This window comes from Myotis davidii, unplaced genomic scaffold (genome assembly GCF_000327345.1).
Source record: "Myotis davidii unplaced genomic scaffold, ASM32734v1 scaffold167, whole genome shotgun sequence".
Lineage (NCBI taxonomy): Eukaryota > Metazoa > Chordata > Mammalia > Chiroptera > Vespertilionidae > Myotis > Myotis davidii.
This window is the reverse complement of record NW_006300048.1, coordinates 851,464-865,758: the sequence shown is the minus strand read 5'-3', so window position 1 is coordinate 865,758 and position 14,295 is coordinate 851,464. Positions and strand designations below refer to the sequence as shown.

The following is a 14,295-nucleotide window of genomic DNA, read 5'->3' as shown; positions in this document are numbered from 1 at the left end:
AAATGCCTCTAAGACAGTTTCCACGGTCTTGAACTACTGCAATTCTCTACCTCCTTAAAGAAAAAAGAGAGAGAGAGAGAGAGAGAGAGAGAGAGAGAGAGAGAGAGAACGAGAGAACTCATGGACACAGACAACAGTGTGGTGACTGCGGGATTGGGGAGTGGGGGTAGGTGGAGGTAAAAGAGGGTATAGGGGGATAAATGAACATGGAAAAAAATAAAATGAAGAAAAAAATTTATTTAAAAAAAGGAGCTCAGACTGCGCTTCTCACTGCTAACCCCCACACCTAAGACAGTGCTTCCTGTAGTAACAGGAGAAGAGACAGCTGTGGGAATGAACAGCTGTCTCTTCTCATCTCATCGCCTATGGGAGATCAGACCCTCCCCGCTTAAGCAATGAATAGAGATGAAAAAAAAAATGATCTTAATACTTCTTCTTGAGAAATGCAGATCTAAAGAGAACTGAGAGAACCAGATTCTGCAGAGCTGGCTTCCGGAGGTGCCCGCATATCTCATGAGCTTGAAAACCTAAGGAGGTAAGAGCATTGTGAAGTCTGGCTGAGTCTGGCCTCTCTGAAGGCCTCAGGCTCACCAGCCCCAAGCCCCGTTACCCAGCTTGATGGAGACGTCAAGGTGGCCGAGACAGAGCTTGGTGTAGGCCAAGGTCTGCATGAGCTGCGCGGTGGCCAACAACCCCTCTCTGGAGAACCAACACAGGCTGCTTTTCTGAATGGCCATTTGTTCACAGTGCAGCCACTTCTCCGTGTCACCCACATTCTGGGAGAACTGGGAGAGGGCCACATAGGTAGAGACAACCTGCGGGGCAGAGCACAGGGCAAAACATTCTGATTGTGCATTTACACTACATTCCATCTCGTCCCTCTTCTGCATAACTGCCCATGCTGGTGCCATGCTGCTCATTTGGTCAGGACTCCTGGTGTCTCTACCACTCACCTCCACTCCAGCAATGAAGAGATATCCTCCTCACCCTTACACTTCTAATGTGATTATTCTCACTGTCTGTTCTTTAGACAAACAATTTTCTCAACCTGCCCCTTGTCTTTTTCTCCAATCCCAGACTCTCCCTTGTAGAACATGGGCCAAACCTCATCAGTGTTGTCTCTAATTAAGGTCTCCGATTTTTGCTCTTTAAAGCTCTTCAGCATAGCTGCTAGGTTCCTGGTATAATGTGTGCACACCTGACATGGTTGATGACACCCAAAGTAGTTTTCAGTAGGTCTTCTGGACACCATGCTCTCTCACTTTCCCTCCCGTTTCTGTGGCAACTACTCAGGTTCTTGTGCTGGTTTCTCCTTATGACTCTGACCTCTTCACGCTGGAGCTATTAACTCAGTCCTTGGACCTTTTCTCATTCTCTTGGTGATCTCACCGAATTTCCTGGTTTTAAATACCATTTATACACTGATGATTCCAAATTTGTACTTCCAGCCCAGAGCTCTCTCAGTTTATATTCAACTGCCTACACATCTCTACCTGGATGTCTAATGGACATCTCAAATTAAATCTGTCCAAAACCTTGCAGCCAATCTTCCCCCAAATCTGTGCCTTCTACAGACTTCCCCATCCCAATTAAGAGCATTTCCATCCCTCTGGAAGTCCACGTTGCAAATCCTGGGATTATCCTTGACACTTCTCTAGCACATTCGGAAATTAATCTGTGAGCGAATCGTGTTGGCTCTCCCTTGAGAGAAGACCACTCCTCCCCACTTCCTCTGCCACCACAAGCCAAGCCAACCATCTCTTGCCTGTGTTATTGTAATAGCCTCCTAACTGGTCTCCCAGCTACCTCTCTTGCACCTTTCAGTTATGGCAGTCAGAATAACCTTATTAAAATCTAAGTAGATCCTGTTCTCCCTCTTCTAAGAACCCACCAAAGGCTTCCCAGCTTCTTTACAATAAAGGCTGAAACCACTACAGTGGCCTATAAGGCCTGCAGGATCTGCCACCCACCCTCCCTCTGACTCATCTGCTTCCTCTCTCTCCTTCCCTCCTTCCCCTCTAGTCACACTGGCTGTTCCTCAAACACAGAGGGCATGCCCTGTGCATTCACGGTGCCCTCTGCCTTACACTCTTCTCCCAGATAGCCATGCAGCTTATTTTCTCGCCTTCTTCAGATATGCGCCCAAATGTTACCTACTCAGTGAGGCTTTCCCTGACTGCTTTATTTAAAACAGCACCCACCACTCCTAGATCCCCAGATCCCCTGCCTCCACTTATTTTTCCTCCATGACATTTATTATCACCTAACATACCATATATTTCACTTTTCTATTATCTTTTTCCCTGGAACCAAGATCAGTGCCAGGACCTAATAGGTGTTCATCAAATCTTTGTTGAACAAATGGGAGAGAGAGAGAGACAGAGAGAGAGAGCGAGAGAGGCTAAAATTAGGAAGACACACTTCTCTTCCTTCTTCCTTCTTTTCCCTAAGTTAGCAATCCAAATCCTTTTTTTAGATCATGAACTTCTTTGAGAATCTGATGAAAGCTATGACCCCTTCCCGACCTTCCACCACTCCCCAAATGCTCTTTTCAACACACACACAGAGACAGAGTTCTATATTCAGTTCAGTGAGTTCACAGAGACAGCTTCATGCCTGGAAAACCCATCTATAAACTGCAAGTTGAGAAACCCTGCTCAAACCCATGGTCAGTGGCGTCCTATTAAATGTGGGTTATTGTGGGACCATGCAAAACCCAGGAACTTGGCAGCGTCTGTCCCCCTAGCACTTCAGGTTTCTGAGTAGGTAAAGCAAGGACTGGTTTACCTGGGCTTCATTGGCAAACTCCTCAGCTGAATTCTTCTGCATCAGCGTGGCCAGGCAGGCAAACCTGTGGCTGCTGGCTGTGGCCTCCAGGTTATAGAGCTGCCAGAGGAGGGAGAGGCACTGCACCTGCTGCTGCAGGACTGCCAACTTCTTCTTACTGTTGTGAAGCACAGGGTGGTTAGCATGCCTTATTCTTCACCAGTGCCCAACTATCCCTCCCCACAAGAAACCCAAGTCTACTCCTCCGTGGGCCAGCTACAGACTTCCAAACTCAGAAATGTTTCTGGGATCCAACTACTTCTAACCTCTTAGACCTGTTTAACTCATCCCTCTTGACCAGGAAAAGTTCAGAGAAGTTTTTAAATAAAGGTTTACTCTTTGAATTGCTATTTTGATTAAATATATTTCTTTTAAATGATTATAGCTCAATAACTAGGTAGCAATTTTTATATCAGACAAATATTAAATTGCTACCTAGTTACATATCTGTATATCCATGTATGTACACACACACCTATCTTTATTTGGAAGAGATAGGGTAACACCACACTCCCAAAACAAAAGTCCTCATTTCGTTACATCTAATTGGCTAGGGAAGTAAGGCAGAACTAGAACTGTCTGTGATATGCTTAAAAAAGGGAGTCTGAGCCCTAACCGGTTTGGCTCAGTGGATAGAGCATCGGCCTGCGGACTGAAGGGTCCCAGGTTCGATTCCGGTCAAGGGCATGTGCCTTGGTTGCAGGCACATCCCCAGTAGGGGGTGTGCGGGAGGCAGCTGATCGATGTTTCTCTCTCATGGATGTTTCTAACTCTCTATCCCTCTCCCTTCCTCTCTGTAAAAATCAATAAAAATATATATAAAAAAGGGAGTCTGAGGTCAATATGGCAAAACTCTAGGCTTGGTCCTACTTTAGTTTCTCTGAGGCCCTAAAGGGGACCAGGGCAACTTGGCCAGCTTCTCACTTCTCACGAGGGTTGTCTGCAGGTTGGCTCAGGGAACGGGGATGCCAGTATTTTTCCAGGAATGTTTGGAAAAGGACACCAAACCAGGTCCAAGGGAAATTCTTTTTCAGCAGTCGGAGAGCTTGCCTAGCCAGTTTTTTGGCCAAGGTGATCTGTCCCATGTTGAAACAGACCTAGACATGGGAAAATAAGAAACAGTAATGCAAACGTGGGAAGAGCAATCTGGACAAGGTCCTTGATATAACACACTGGCTCTTCTATTTTGGGATGTGCACTTAGGGCTAATGAGGTGCTAGAGTGAGTGCATTGAGTTGGAGCAGAGCCTGGCTACTCTATCAACCACTAGTAGGGTCATGAGCAAATAAAAGAGAAAATAGGGTTAAGGAGAAAGTACCCCACACATTGTCAGTGAGCAGTAGAGGAAGGTTCTGGTTTAGAAGGTGATGCTGCTAGACTGAGGTGGGATTGTCATTTGGGCAAGGATTCAGATGCTGCGGAAAGCACCTGAAATATCACCTCACATATAAAGATACATAACACTGGGGGAGGGACACTGGGGAAGGGACACAGTGGCTAAGTGACAGGGTTGGGGAGATTTTCAACTATATGGGTTTTTTCTTCTAGCTTTATTAAGTATATTAATGTGGGCAATGTGATTTTTTCTTTTTGAGATCTAATCAACATATAACATTGTATTAGTTTCAGTTGTACATGATTCATCATATGTATATATTACAAAATAATTGCCACAATAAGTTAATGTCCATCACCACACATAGTTAAAAATCTTCTTTTTCTTGTGATGAGAACTTTTGAGATCTACTTTCTTAGCAACTTTCAATTATACATCACAGTTTTATTAACTATAATCATCACACTGTACATTACACCCCATTACTAGGCAATTCACAGAAAAATCAATGACTAATAAACATGTAAAAATAATGTACCATATTGCATAGTTAAGATAACTTTCATTTATGTATTAGCAAGTTTTTAAAAGACTAATAGTATCTGATGTTGGTAAGGCTGTAAAGAAGTGTAAAAAACTCTAATTGCTATATTTTTGGTGAACAATTTGGCAATATATTTACTAAATGTAAAATCATATCTTTTGCCTTACTATTTCCACCTCTGGAAATTTCTTTTACAGAAACATTCTCACAAAAGGAGAAAGAGCTATTTCCAAGAATATTCACCATAGTGCACCTGAAGAATGGAATGGATAAGTAAACTTTGATATATGCATACAGTGAAATACTTGGCAGCTACAACTGTGATTGATGTACACCAATACACAGATATGTTCAATCTTCACTATTAAGAATAAAAGTCAGCTACAGAAGATAACGAGGAATATGATTCTATTTTTAAAATAACAAAATAATAACGATATGACTGTGCATATAGCCAGATGATTAACTATGCTGGGGATGGCATAGGATTATGAAGGTTGTTTCACTTTTTACTTATTATATATTTTCATGTTTTGAATCTGTGCACCTTTTATCATATTATCACATTTATAACTGCACATACACAAACACACACCCAAAAAAATCAAAGGGATTTTAAAAGAAATAATAGGGTAACCGTCAAGGAGAAATAACCCAAACTTCAAGGTCACCTCCACTCTCACCTCTGACCGAAGACGGCAGAAAGTGGCCTCCTCAAACTGACAGATCTTCACCTTGTGCCTTTTCAAAAATGAGAATGCAGAGGGCTGGCCCCGAAGACTGCTTGCCTTCCTCAAATAAAAGAAGGCCTTCAAACCAGACAAGGGATGGAGGAACTGGATTAGGATTCAGATGATGCTAGAGGTGAAGACTGGAGTAAGGATATGATGAGGGTCAAGATATGCATGCCAATCAGGTTGGATTTCGAGTTAGAAATGGGGAGCTGGACTGCACATGGCCGGGGAGGGGCAGGGCCAACAGCTTGGTGTTCTCTCATTCCCACATTCCCACTCATGTTTTCTCCTAAACCCTTTCCAGGTCTTTTCTCGCTCCCACCCTCTCTCCAGGTCACTTGATAGTTAAGAAACCCAATCAAATCCCCAAGTAAAAGGGCTCATCTCAGAGAGCAGAGCTTGCTCACCATGTAGTTATCTGACAGGTCCAAGGAGGCGGAGGCAGCCTCCAGCAGGTAATAAAACGCACAGGTGTTTTCTCCGATGACCAGGCAGTGCTGGATGAGGGGCGAGAGCACTAACTTCAGGATTTCCTCACAGCGACAGGGCTTCGTGGTCAGCAGGTCATTTTCGGGGCTGGCCTGAGCCAGCTTCCTGCTCACTCGATCCAGGAACTCTTCCTCTGACCTTTGTGTAGAGAAGACAAAGAAATGAGAGTGGCCAGGTGCAGCCACCTTTGTCAGGCATTACCGGGTCTCCAAGCCATTTTCCCAGGACGCTTTCCTTTAGAACTCATTAATTCTATGTCTATCCTTGCCTTCCATCACTCTTAAAAGTCAGAGGCCTAATCTATAACGGCAAAGTCCTATTACAGATTTTTTAAAAACCTAAAGTCAATCTAATAACTTACAAACTAAATGGAGAAATGACCACACCTGAAGAGTAAACTAACAGTGTGTTAAATAAAATCACCAAAGTGATACAAAGCAGTAAGTAATAATACATTTATCTCTTAGTGTATTTGAACTTTGTCACAGTACATTTGAACATTATCTTATATGCCACCACCATCTTATCCTGCAATAACCCTGTCATTCCAGCAGGCAAAAGTTACTACCGTTTTGCAGATGAAGAGACTGAGATTGAGAGAGCTTAAGTGATTTATATAGGGCCTCAAAACTCCTAGTAGCTCACCTCTCTGACTACTAGTCCAGTGCACTCTCCACAGGTACCATGAGTTCAAAAGAGATCAGGTCTTTCTGAGACGGAATGATCGAAAAAAGTAGGTACTGAGGAGGGCTTTGAAGGCTGGTGAACATTCTGATAAGTGGAAGGAGATGGAGGCCACTTAGTATTTTAAAAAAGGAGAATTGTGTGAGCCAGACACATAGGTGTGTGTGGAGGTGATTCATGTCAAATATGGATAGATTTATGTTTGAAAAGTAGAATATCAAGTTGGATAAGAGAGAGAAGACTACAGCGTGGCTGGTGAACTCAAGGTAGGGACATTTAACATCAGTGGGACAGGCATTTGAAAACCAGAGGTACATGGTTGGGAAGTGTAAGTTCATTTTAATATCAGCTGGGGTCAAAAATAATTGAGAAGGCAAATTTATAGCTGAACATAAAAACCCCTGCTCTGTGTACAATGCATTTGAGAGCTATTGGAAGTTTTTCTTAACCACTAAGAAATAATTTCTCTACAAAGAATCAAAAATTGCATTTTGAAATCTCTATTAACTTGACTAGAGATTTTGGGTGTCAGATGCCTTCCTGGTCTGCAGGTGAGGTGAGCCCAGTTTAGTGGTCAGCTGTGTCTCACTTTCTGCCCTTCTAGCCCATTCTCAGCATCTCCATCTACCTGCAGGGTGCACTTGTGAAGGCCTCCCGACTTCTGGACAGTTCTGTCTGGAACTGAAAACTATCTATAGGGAGAAAAAGATGATTATCTTTAGTACCTATGTTTGAATTAACTGAGGACATTTTAAATTTCTATCTTTCCTCTGCAGCTTAGTTCACGACATAATTTCCACGCCCTCCCCATTATGATAATAAGTTTAGGTTTAATATTTACCTGCACACAAAATTGGGATAATAAATTGCAAATTCCTTAAAAGCAATGATTTGTCATTCAAATAGTAACTCCTTTAGTTGTCAAACTTTCCAAGCCAGTTCTTATATCCCAGGAGGTACTCACAATCGGTTAATAAAGAAATATATAATGTATCCACTTGGTTTGATGGCTACTTCTAATAGTAGGAATCCCTGAAAATGTCGTGATTGGGTTTATGGACACAGAAGAGTGAACCACAAAACCTAAGACCTAAAATCATGAGAACACATGATGCCACAGTCCACTACAGTCTCAGTGGTCAGTAGAAGTTTTCAACTTTACTTAGTTGGTGTTCAACAGCCTTTATCCTCCAGATTTGACTCTTCCTCTACAGCTGCCTTCTCCAAGATAAAAAACAAAGACTGGAAATACACTGGTAATGATGTTGACATCCTATATAATAAAAGCCTAATATGCTAAGTGTCTGGTCAACCAGTCAGCCGTTCAACCAATCAAAACATAATATGCTAATGATATGCTAAGGCTGCTCAACCGCTCACTATGATGTGAATTGACCACCAGTGGGTAGACACTCCAACCAGTAGGTTAGCTTGCTGCTGGGGACCGGACAATCGGGACTGAGTAAGACAGGCTGGACACACCCTGGAGCCCTCCTGTGATCCCTCCCTGGCTGGCCAACCTTCTGCTTCCCTCCCTGGCTCTGATCATGCACCAGTGGGGTCCCTCAGACTGGCCTGCACCCTCTCATAATCCAGCACCCCTTGGGGGATGTTGGAGAGCTGGTTTTGGCCTGATCCCGCAGGCCAACCTGAGGGACCCTACTGGTGCACAAATTCATGCACCGGGACTCTAGTGTTACATATTAGGGTTAGGACTCAGAAGCATGAGTGGTGGGATTGAAAAGGGAGTCTAAGAGAACTGCTGTAAAGAGGACTTGTGTTAAGTAAAAGTACCAGCTCTCTGATGTCAAATAATGTCAGGTAAGGATAAGGTAACTAAGAAACTGGAGTTTGGCAGCACTATTGCAATACACAATTCCCAGGGAGCCTTCACCTCACAGCCTGTGTGAGCAGCACCCTCTCGATCTGTGCAGAACCTGTGCTGTATGGCCATGCACAGAGGCCTCTTCTGGGTTCGGCTGTGCTGGGAAGGTCTGGAGCCATTCTCATATAGATTGATCAGGCTGTCTAATCTAAAGCTGACACTGACCTCTTCAAAACAAAGGCCACACAGGAAATGTGAATGATAGCATAATCTCATCACAATAGCGGACTAGGACACTCACTGTTCCTGTCCTCTTCCCCTCAGAAAGTGCAAAAGTACAAATGCTCATAGAGTTCATCAGTCAATGACCAATTTCTCCAAGTTACTGGTCTACCTTCACAGAGTCACCAGATGTTACAGCTAGAAGAGGTATTAGGATCATAGATCAAATCCTTCATTTTAGTCCTTTACCTCCAATACGTCACCATCTCTTTCATATCCCTCTCCCCTGCCAACACCAATACCAACTTTTCTTCTATCAAAGTAGAAAAAGAGAAGAATGGTTGGATCTTGATAGCTGTCTTCAACTATAGAAGAAGACACAGCTCTGACAAATGGGTGAAGTTGCAAGAAGGTAGATTTCACCCTGATGAAAGAAGAGATGTTCTAATAGCTGCTGGCAATGAAACAGGATGTCCTGTAAGGTAAACGAACTGAAAATGTTAAAACAAAGAGCATGAACTCTTATCTGAGATGTGGTAGAAGGGTTATAGGCTTTGGGGAACATCTGTCCACTAATCCAACCTTCCTGAAGTAGCTAACTCCTACTTATGCTCCAAGTCTAACTTCTGGCAGTATCTCCTTGAGGAAAGAGTCTTCTACTCATTCCTTGGGCCAGCTAACAGCCCCTTCTCTAGGTACCCAGCCCCTATGCATGCCATTTTCATCTCCTTTTCCATGTTGGAATTCTCTATATGTCTGTATCACCCCCAAAACTGATCATTTTAGGGACCAAGACTCACTCATTTTGTATTCTTAACTGCATCTGATACACACTGACTCCATATATGTGTGCTGAGTGGAATAATTATAACAATAAAAAACAATAATTAAGATGTATGCGTACTAACCATGTGCCTGGCACAACAACCCTATAAAATAATATTGCTATTTTTCTCAATTAACTGAGGTTAAGGAACTTACCAAAGATTACCCCAGATTGCCAACCCAAACAAGTATGACCTCTAAAGTTCCTTTTAACTCAGAGATTACACTTTTCTTATCTCTGGTACTTCAGGGATAAATGGCTGTTTCTACCTATTTTTCTACCTTAATGTGATTTTACCTTTTGGATGAAGAGATCTGAGCTTATGAGTAAAGAGAGGTGCTGTCCATATATCCTCTTTCTGCCCCCCTGGGTTTACCTTGGGGAGAAGGCAGCTGTAATCTGTCTGTGATCATGTGTGTTAACACCGAGCCAGTATCCCTGTAACTGCAGAATCGGGATGACCCTCTGGAGCTCTTGATGGAACAGATGGCAAAACGGTGGAAGGGGACAAAGTCCCCGCCCCTGCAACTGCCACAGCGGCAGGCCAAGTGTCGGAGAAAGCAGGCACATTCAAGATGCAGGGCTCTCTGTTGTGCCTTGGGCCACAGCTCCCAAGCAGCTTCCCGTAATAGAGGCACATCAAATTCTAGCACCTCCGGAGGTGGTAGGAATAGTTTCTCTTTTTGCCTGAGAGGAGAGCCAGCATCTGAAATACAGAAAAATCTAAGTGAGAGCCTCCCTTAAAGTCCTTGCATGCTACCACGTAGCAAACTCCTAAGCACATGCTGCTAGTTTTAAAGAAATTTCATTTACAATTCCCATTCGCCTGCTTTGTATAAAGGGTTTTACACCAATCTGAGAGTGATAGTGACCATATCTAGTACAAAGTACCATGGCAAAGAAATAATCAGGGGTACTGAAGTACACTTGGATAGATTTCTTAGTTGTTCCTCCTAAAATGAGCTTTTGTATTACAAATTATTATAAACATCAAATTATCTGAAATTCTCTGTTCAAATTCAAGGCCCAAACATATTTCAAAGTCAAAAGAAAATTATTTTTGGATTATATGTAATTTGGGTCTTCTATGTCACAATTTTATTCTTTCATGTGGAGAATTTGAGAATACCTGTTTCAGTACTACATATCTTTGTGAATTTCTAAAATTAGAAATAGTTTATCCTTTTTTCTTATTATTTCGACCTAGAAGCCAATAAAGGATAATGGCAATATTTTCTGAACCAAAAATTAAAACACAAATACTTGACATATGGTGCTAACAAGAAGTTAGAATTCTTGAAATTAAGGCAATTTTGAAAAAATACAAGCTATTCGTTCACTATAACCATGGTTCCTTCATGATTAAAATAATTATTTTCCCCATGTCTTAGTTATAAGCTTTAAGAGACTAAGGCACTTGATATATGATATTGATGCTCTTTCTCAACACAGATTCCATCCCCACCCCAACCACCCCCTCCCAATTCCCACCAAGGCTCTCTGTTCAGGCTTGAGAACAAGGGACCAGCTTTTCCTCACCTGAATTTTTCTTTTCCTCTTTGTTTTTTTCATGCAGGAAGCTCCTGGCTCTGGCTGCACCAGCGGAGCACGTGCATATCCACAAGAGCCCTCAGCACCTGCTGTAGCTTCTGTTTACCCCAGCCAGGCAGCAGGTGCTGCAGCAGATCTATGTGGAAGGAGTGACCAATGATTGCAGCACACTTAACCAGCAACTGTTCTTCTGGGCTCAGTTGATCCAGTTGGTTTACAGCTATTTCTAGAGGAAAAAAATCAGCAACGAACAAGCTTTCTACAACATATAATGCATTTTGTTGATAATCTGTTCATTTAACAAAATATAAAGGCTCACTTTTTGTCTACCCCTTCTTCCTCAGCCAAACCTCTTCAGAGAACCTTATTTCCATGTCCTCATTCATTCTCAGGCTTCATTCATTGTTCAACCAACTATAATCAGATTTTCACCACATCACTTAAACTCTTCAACCATGGTCACCAAAACCCTTTGTTGGTAAACCCGAAGATATGCCCTGAATCAGTCAGCTAAACTAACAATTCTTCCCATTTTCATGTTTAATAAGTACTTAGACTTTTTCTTCTTACTTTGGAACTAAACATGGAGGCCAGGTTTCCTGGTCCCAGAACTCCAATAATTATAAAGATGCTAATTAACTCTAAGCATTAGAGTAAATCTCTCCATGTTATGACCCATATATTAAAGCAGTTGTATTGAACCAATAAGTCACCAAGCCAAAAATCTTGGAATAATTCTAAACCTTTTTCTTTCCTTCACAACCAACTGGTCACCCACTTACCCTTCTTCTAAATGTTTTTGCATGTTTCCTCCTAAACAATTTTAGTATAAAAAGTCATTTTCACCTGGACCACTATATTACCCTGTTTTGAACATTTCCAACTTCTCTTCATTCTTATCCCAATAACATATTAGCTATTGGCAGAGTTATAAAGTACAAATATAATCATGTCAATCTCCTTTTTAAATACTTTTTTAAAAAATATATTTTTTATTGATTTCAGAGAGAAAGGGAGAGGGAGAGAGAGATAGAAATATCGATGACAAGAGAATCATTGATCAGCTGCCTCCTGCACAGCCCCTATTGGGGATCGAACCTGCAACCCAGGTATGTGCCCTTGACCGGAATCGAACCTGGGACCCTTCAATCTGCAGGCCTACTCTATCCACTGAACCAAACTGGCTAGGGCTTCTTTTTAAATACTTTTATAATTTATGTGGCCTTTCACAATATAGCTTTAGCCTTTCATTTAGATCAGGGAAATGTCTGGCCGAAGGCTGTATAAGGCCTGCAAAATCATTTGGTCTGGCCCTGCATTAGGGGTGAGTTGATTAAATGTTTGACCAAATATAGCAGGCTAGTTTTTAAGTTGGAAATTTTGTATGACCTACAAATGATGTTATCAATATACAAATGGCCCACGGCAGAAAAAAGGTTCCCTACTCCTGATTTAGAACAAGGCTTTGCAGACTGAGCTATTAATTTTAGCTTATGAGCTAACAAATCCTTTTTTCTTCTCTGTGGACAGTGCTGACCTTGGATGCACTTCCTAGCACTTTCCCAGGATCCTGACAAATGGCACCTGAATTACCAGGTAACATTGCTTACACTAAAAATGACCCCAGATTGGAAGCTGAATATGGATTAAGAAAACTGAAGAAGCTATAAACAGCAGGGGTAAACCACAGCTTTGGGCTTCCTGGGGGGGGGTGGTGGTGGTGGTGGTGGTAGTAAATCATTTAATAGGTTATGTCCCTTGCAGGGCCTGGAAGTTATGCATACGGGGCTGTTACAAGAGATACCAGTTTTTAGCTGGGGCATGGGGCTTACATGCGCCCATCCATCATGATCTCATTCCATCACACCTAAGCTATTCCTTGGGGCTCTGGAGAGTAGCGGTGGAAACTGCTGTGAGGACTCCCTCTGAAGAAAACCACTCGCTGCTGTTCTGCTAGCATGCTGTACTTCCTGACCTGGTCCTTCTATGTTAGTGAAGCCATTGCCAAGTGTGGCCTATCATGGCTATAGGAGTATGAACTGTCTACATGGACCTAAAACCTCCAGAATAGCTTATAAAAGTGGACATACAATGAATATTTACAATGTACCATGATTTATTTCATTTGATCCTTAACTAACCCCATGAGGTAGATAGGAGCTATCATTACCCTCATTTGAGTGATGAGAAGATTAAGACTTATATAAGTCAATTAATTTATCTAAGGTTCCACAGCCAGTCAGTGGAGGAGCCAACAGTACCCAGATTTTTTTGACTCTAGAGTCCTGGCTCTTAACTACCATGCTATTTCATATGTATGTCTCATATTCTCAGCAAGACCATCCTTGACTAGAAAGTATGTTTATTCATTATGATATCCCTCCAGAGGGCTTCTTATAGTACAATGCCCATCAAACGCTTGAATATTAAAAGAAAAACTCATCTCTAAAAAGAAAAACATCCCTGTCTAATCATGCCTACCTAATTCTTTATCTTGTAAGTCATTATAAACTTACTTGGCACTCTTTTTATTAAACTCCTGCTATGTGCGTAACACTGTCTCTTCACTAGCACCAGAGTTTCTTAAGTTTCAGCAACATTTTCTCCCTTGCTTATTGTTTCCTCCAGCACAGGAATATGCACAAAGAGAAACTCAAGACATGCTTTTATTAAACCACTAAAAAAACGTTTCTGTCATCAGTCAGTCCCAAAGAAAACAATGGGCTCACTTAAGTAAACCATTACTCAAGTAGCATTACAATTATTTAAGGGGTTCTTTGGGGAGTAATGTCAGAACTTCTTTCTGGAAGGCAGTTTTCTTTCTTTTCTTTTCTTTTTTTTTTTTTTTTAGAAGAAAATACAACTAGTGCCTGGCTGTCATGGCTCAGTGGTTGAGCTTCAACCTACGAACCAGGAGGTCATGGGCTCGATCCCCAGTGCAGGGCATGCAGGAGGCAGCCAATCAATGATTCTCTCTCATCACTGATGTTTTTATCTCTCCCTCTCCCTTCCTTTATGAAATCAATAAAAATATATATATTTTTTTAAAATGAAACTAGCATGATAATAAGAGACCTATACTCAGTCATCTACAAAATTACTAATTGCAATGACATCTGTTATTGGTTCACTTGAGTTCTTCGAGGAACATGCCTTTTAACAATGGTGGGAGAAGCACTGTGTCCAAGTTCACCTCATCCTTGACTGTGCAGACATAAAATTTCTGGTCTTCTTCAGAGCTGGCAGGAGAAATACTAT

At 42.0% G+C, this 14,295-nt stretch overlaps 2 protein-coding genes across 2 annotated transcripts in view; both read right to left on the bottom strand.

Moving 5' to 3' along the window:
* Positions 1-216: 216 nt before the first annotated feature.
* LOC102757201 (adenylate cyclase type 10-like) lies at positions 217-7,416 on the bottom strand. Its single transcript, XM_015572261.1, has 7 exons — positions 7,242-7,416; positions 5,848-6,067; positions 5,390-5,515; positions 3,751-3,923; positions 2,788-2,944; positions 611-815; positions 217-527 (listed from the first exon to the last, which is right to left on the bottom strand). The coding sequence occupies exons 1-7, from the start codon at positions 7,361-7,363 to the stop codon at positions 424-426; spliced, it is 1,107 nt and encodes a 368-aa protein (XP_015427747.1). The 5' UTR covers positions 7,364-7,416; the 3' UTR covers positions 217-423.
* A 3,638-nt stretch (positions 7,417-11,054) lies between these two features.
* Positions 11,055-14,295, bottom strand: part of LOC102753096 (adenylate cyclase type 10-like) — a 9,757-nt gene continuing 6,516 nt past the window's right edge. The window contains exon 8 of the mRNA XM_015572149.1: positions 11,055-11,173. Within this exon, the coding sequence (XP_015427635.1) occupies positions 11,055-11,173 (119 nt within the window). The remainder of the gene's footprint in view (positions 11,174-14,295) is intronic.

Bases quoted from the DNA above. Each gene is read 5' to 3' on its own strand.
- LOC102757201 (XM_015572261.1), bottom strand. From the start codon at position 7,363: ATGTCCTCAGTTAATTCAAACATAGGTACTAAAGATAATCATCTTTTT. The intron at 6,068-7,241 runs GTAGATGGAGAT...CTCTACACAAAG, and splicing joins TTCACAAGTGCACCCTGCAG to GTCAGAGGAAGAGTTCCTGG. The intron at 528-610 runs GTAACGGGGCTT...TTACCTCCTTAG, and splicing joins TGACGTCTCCATCAAGCTGG to GTTTTCAAGCTCATGAGATA.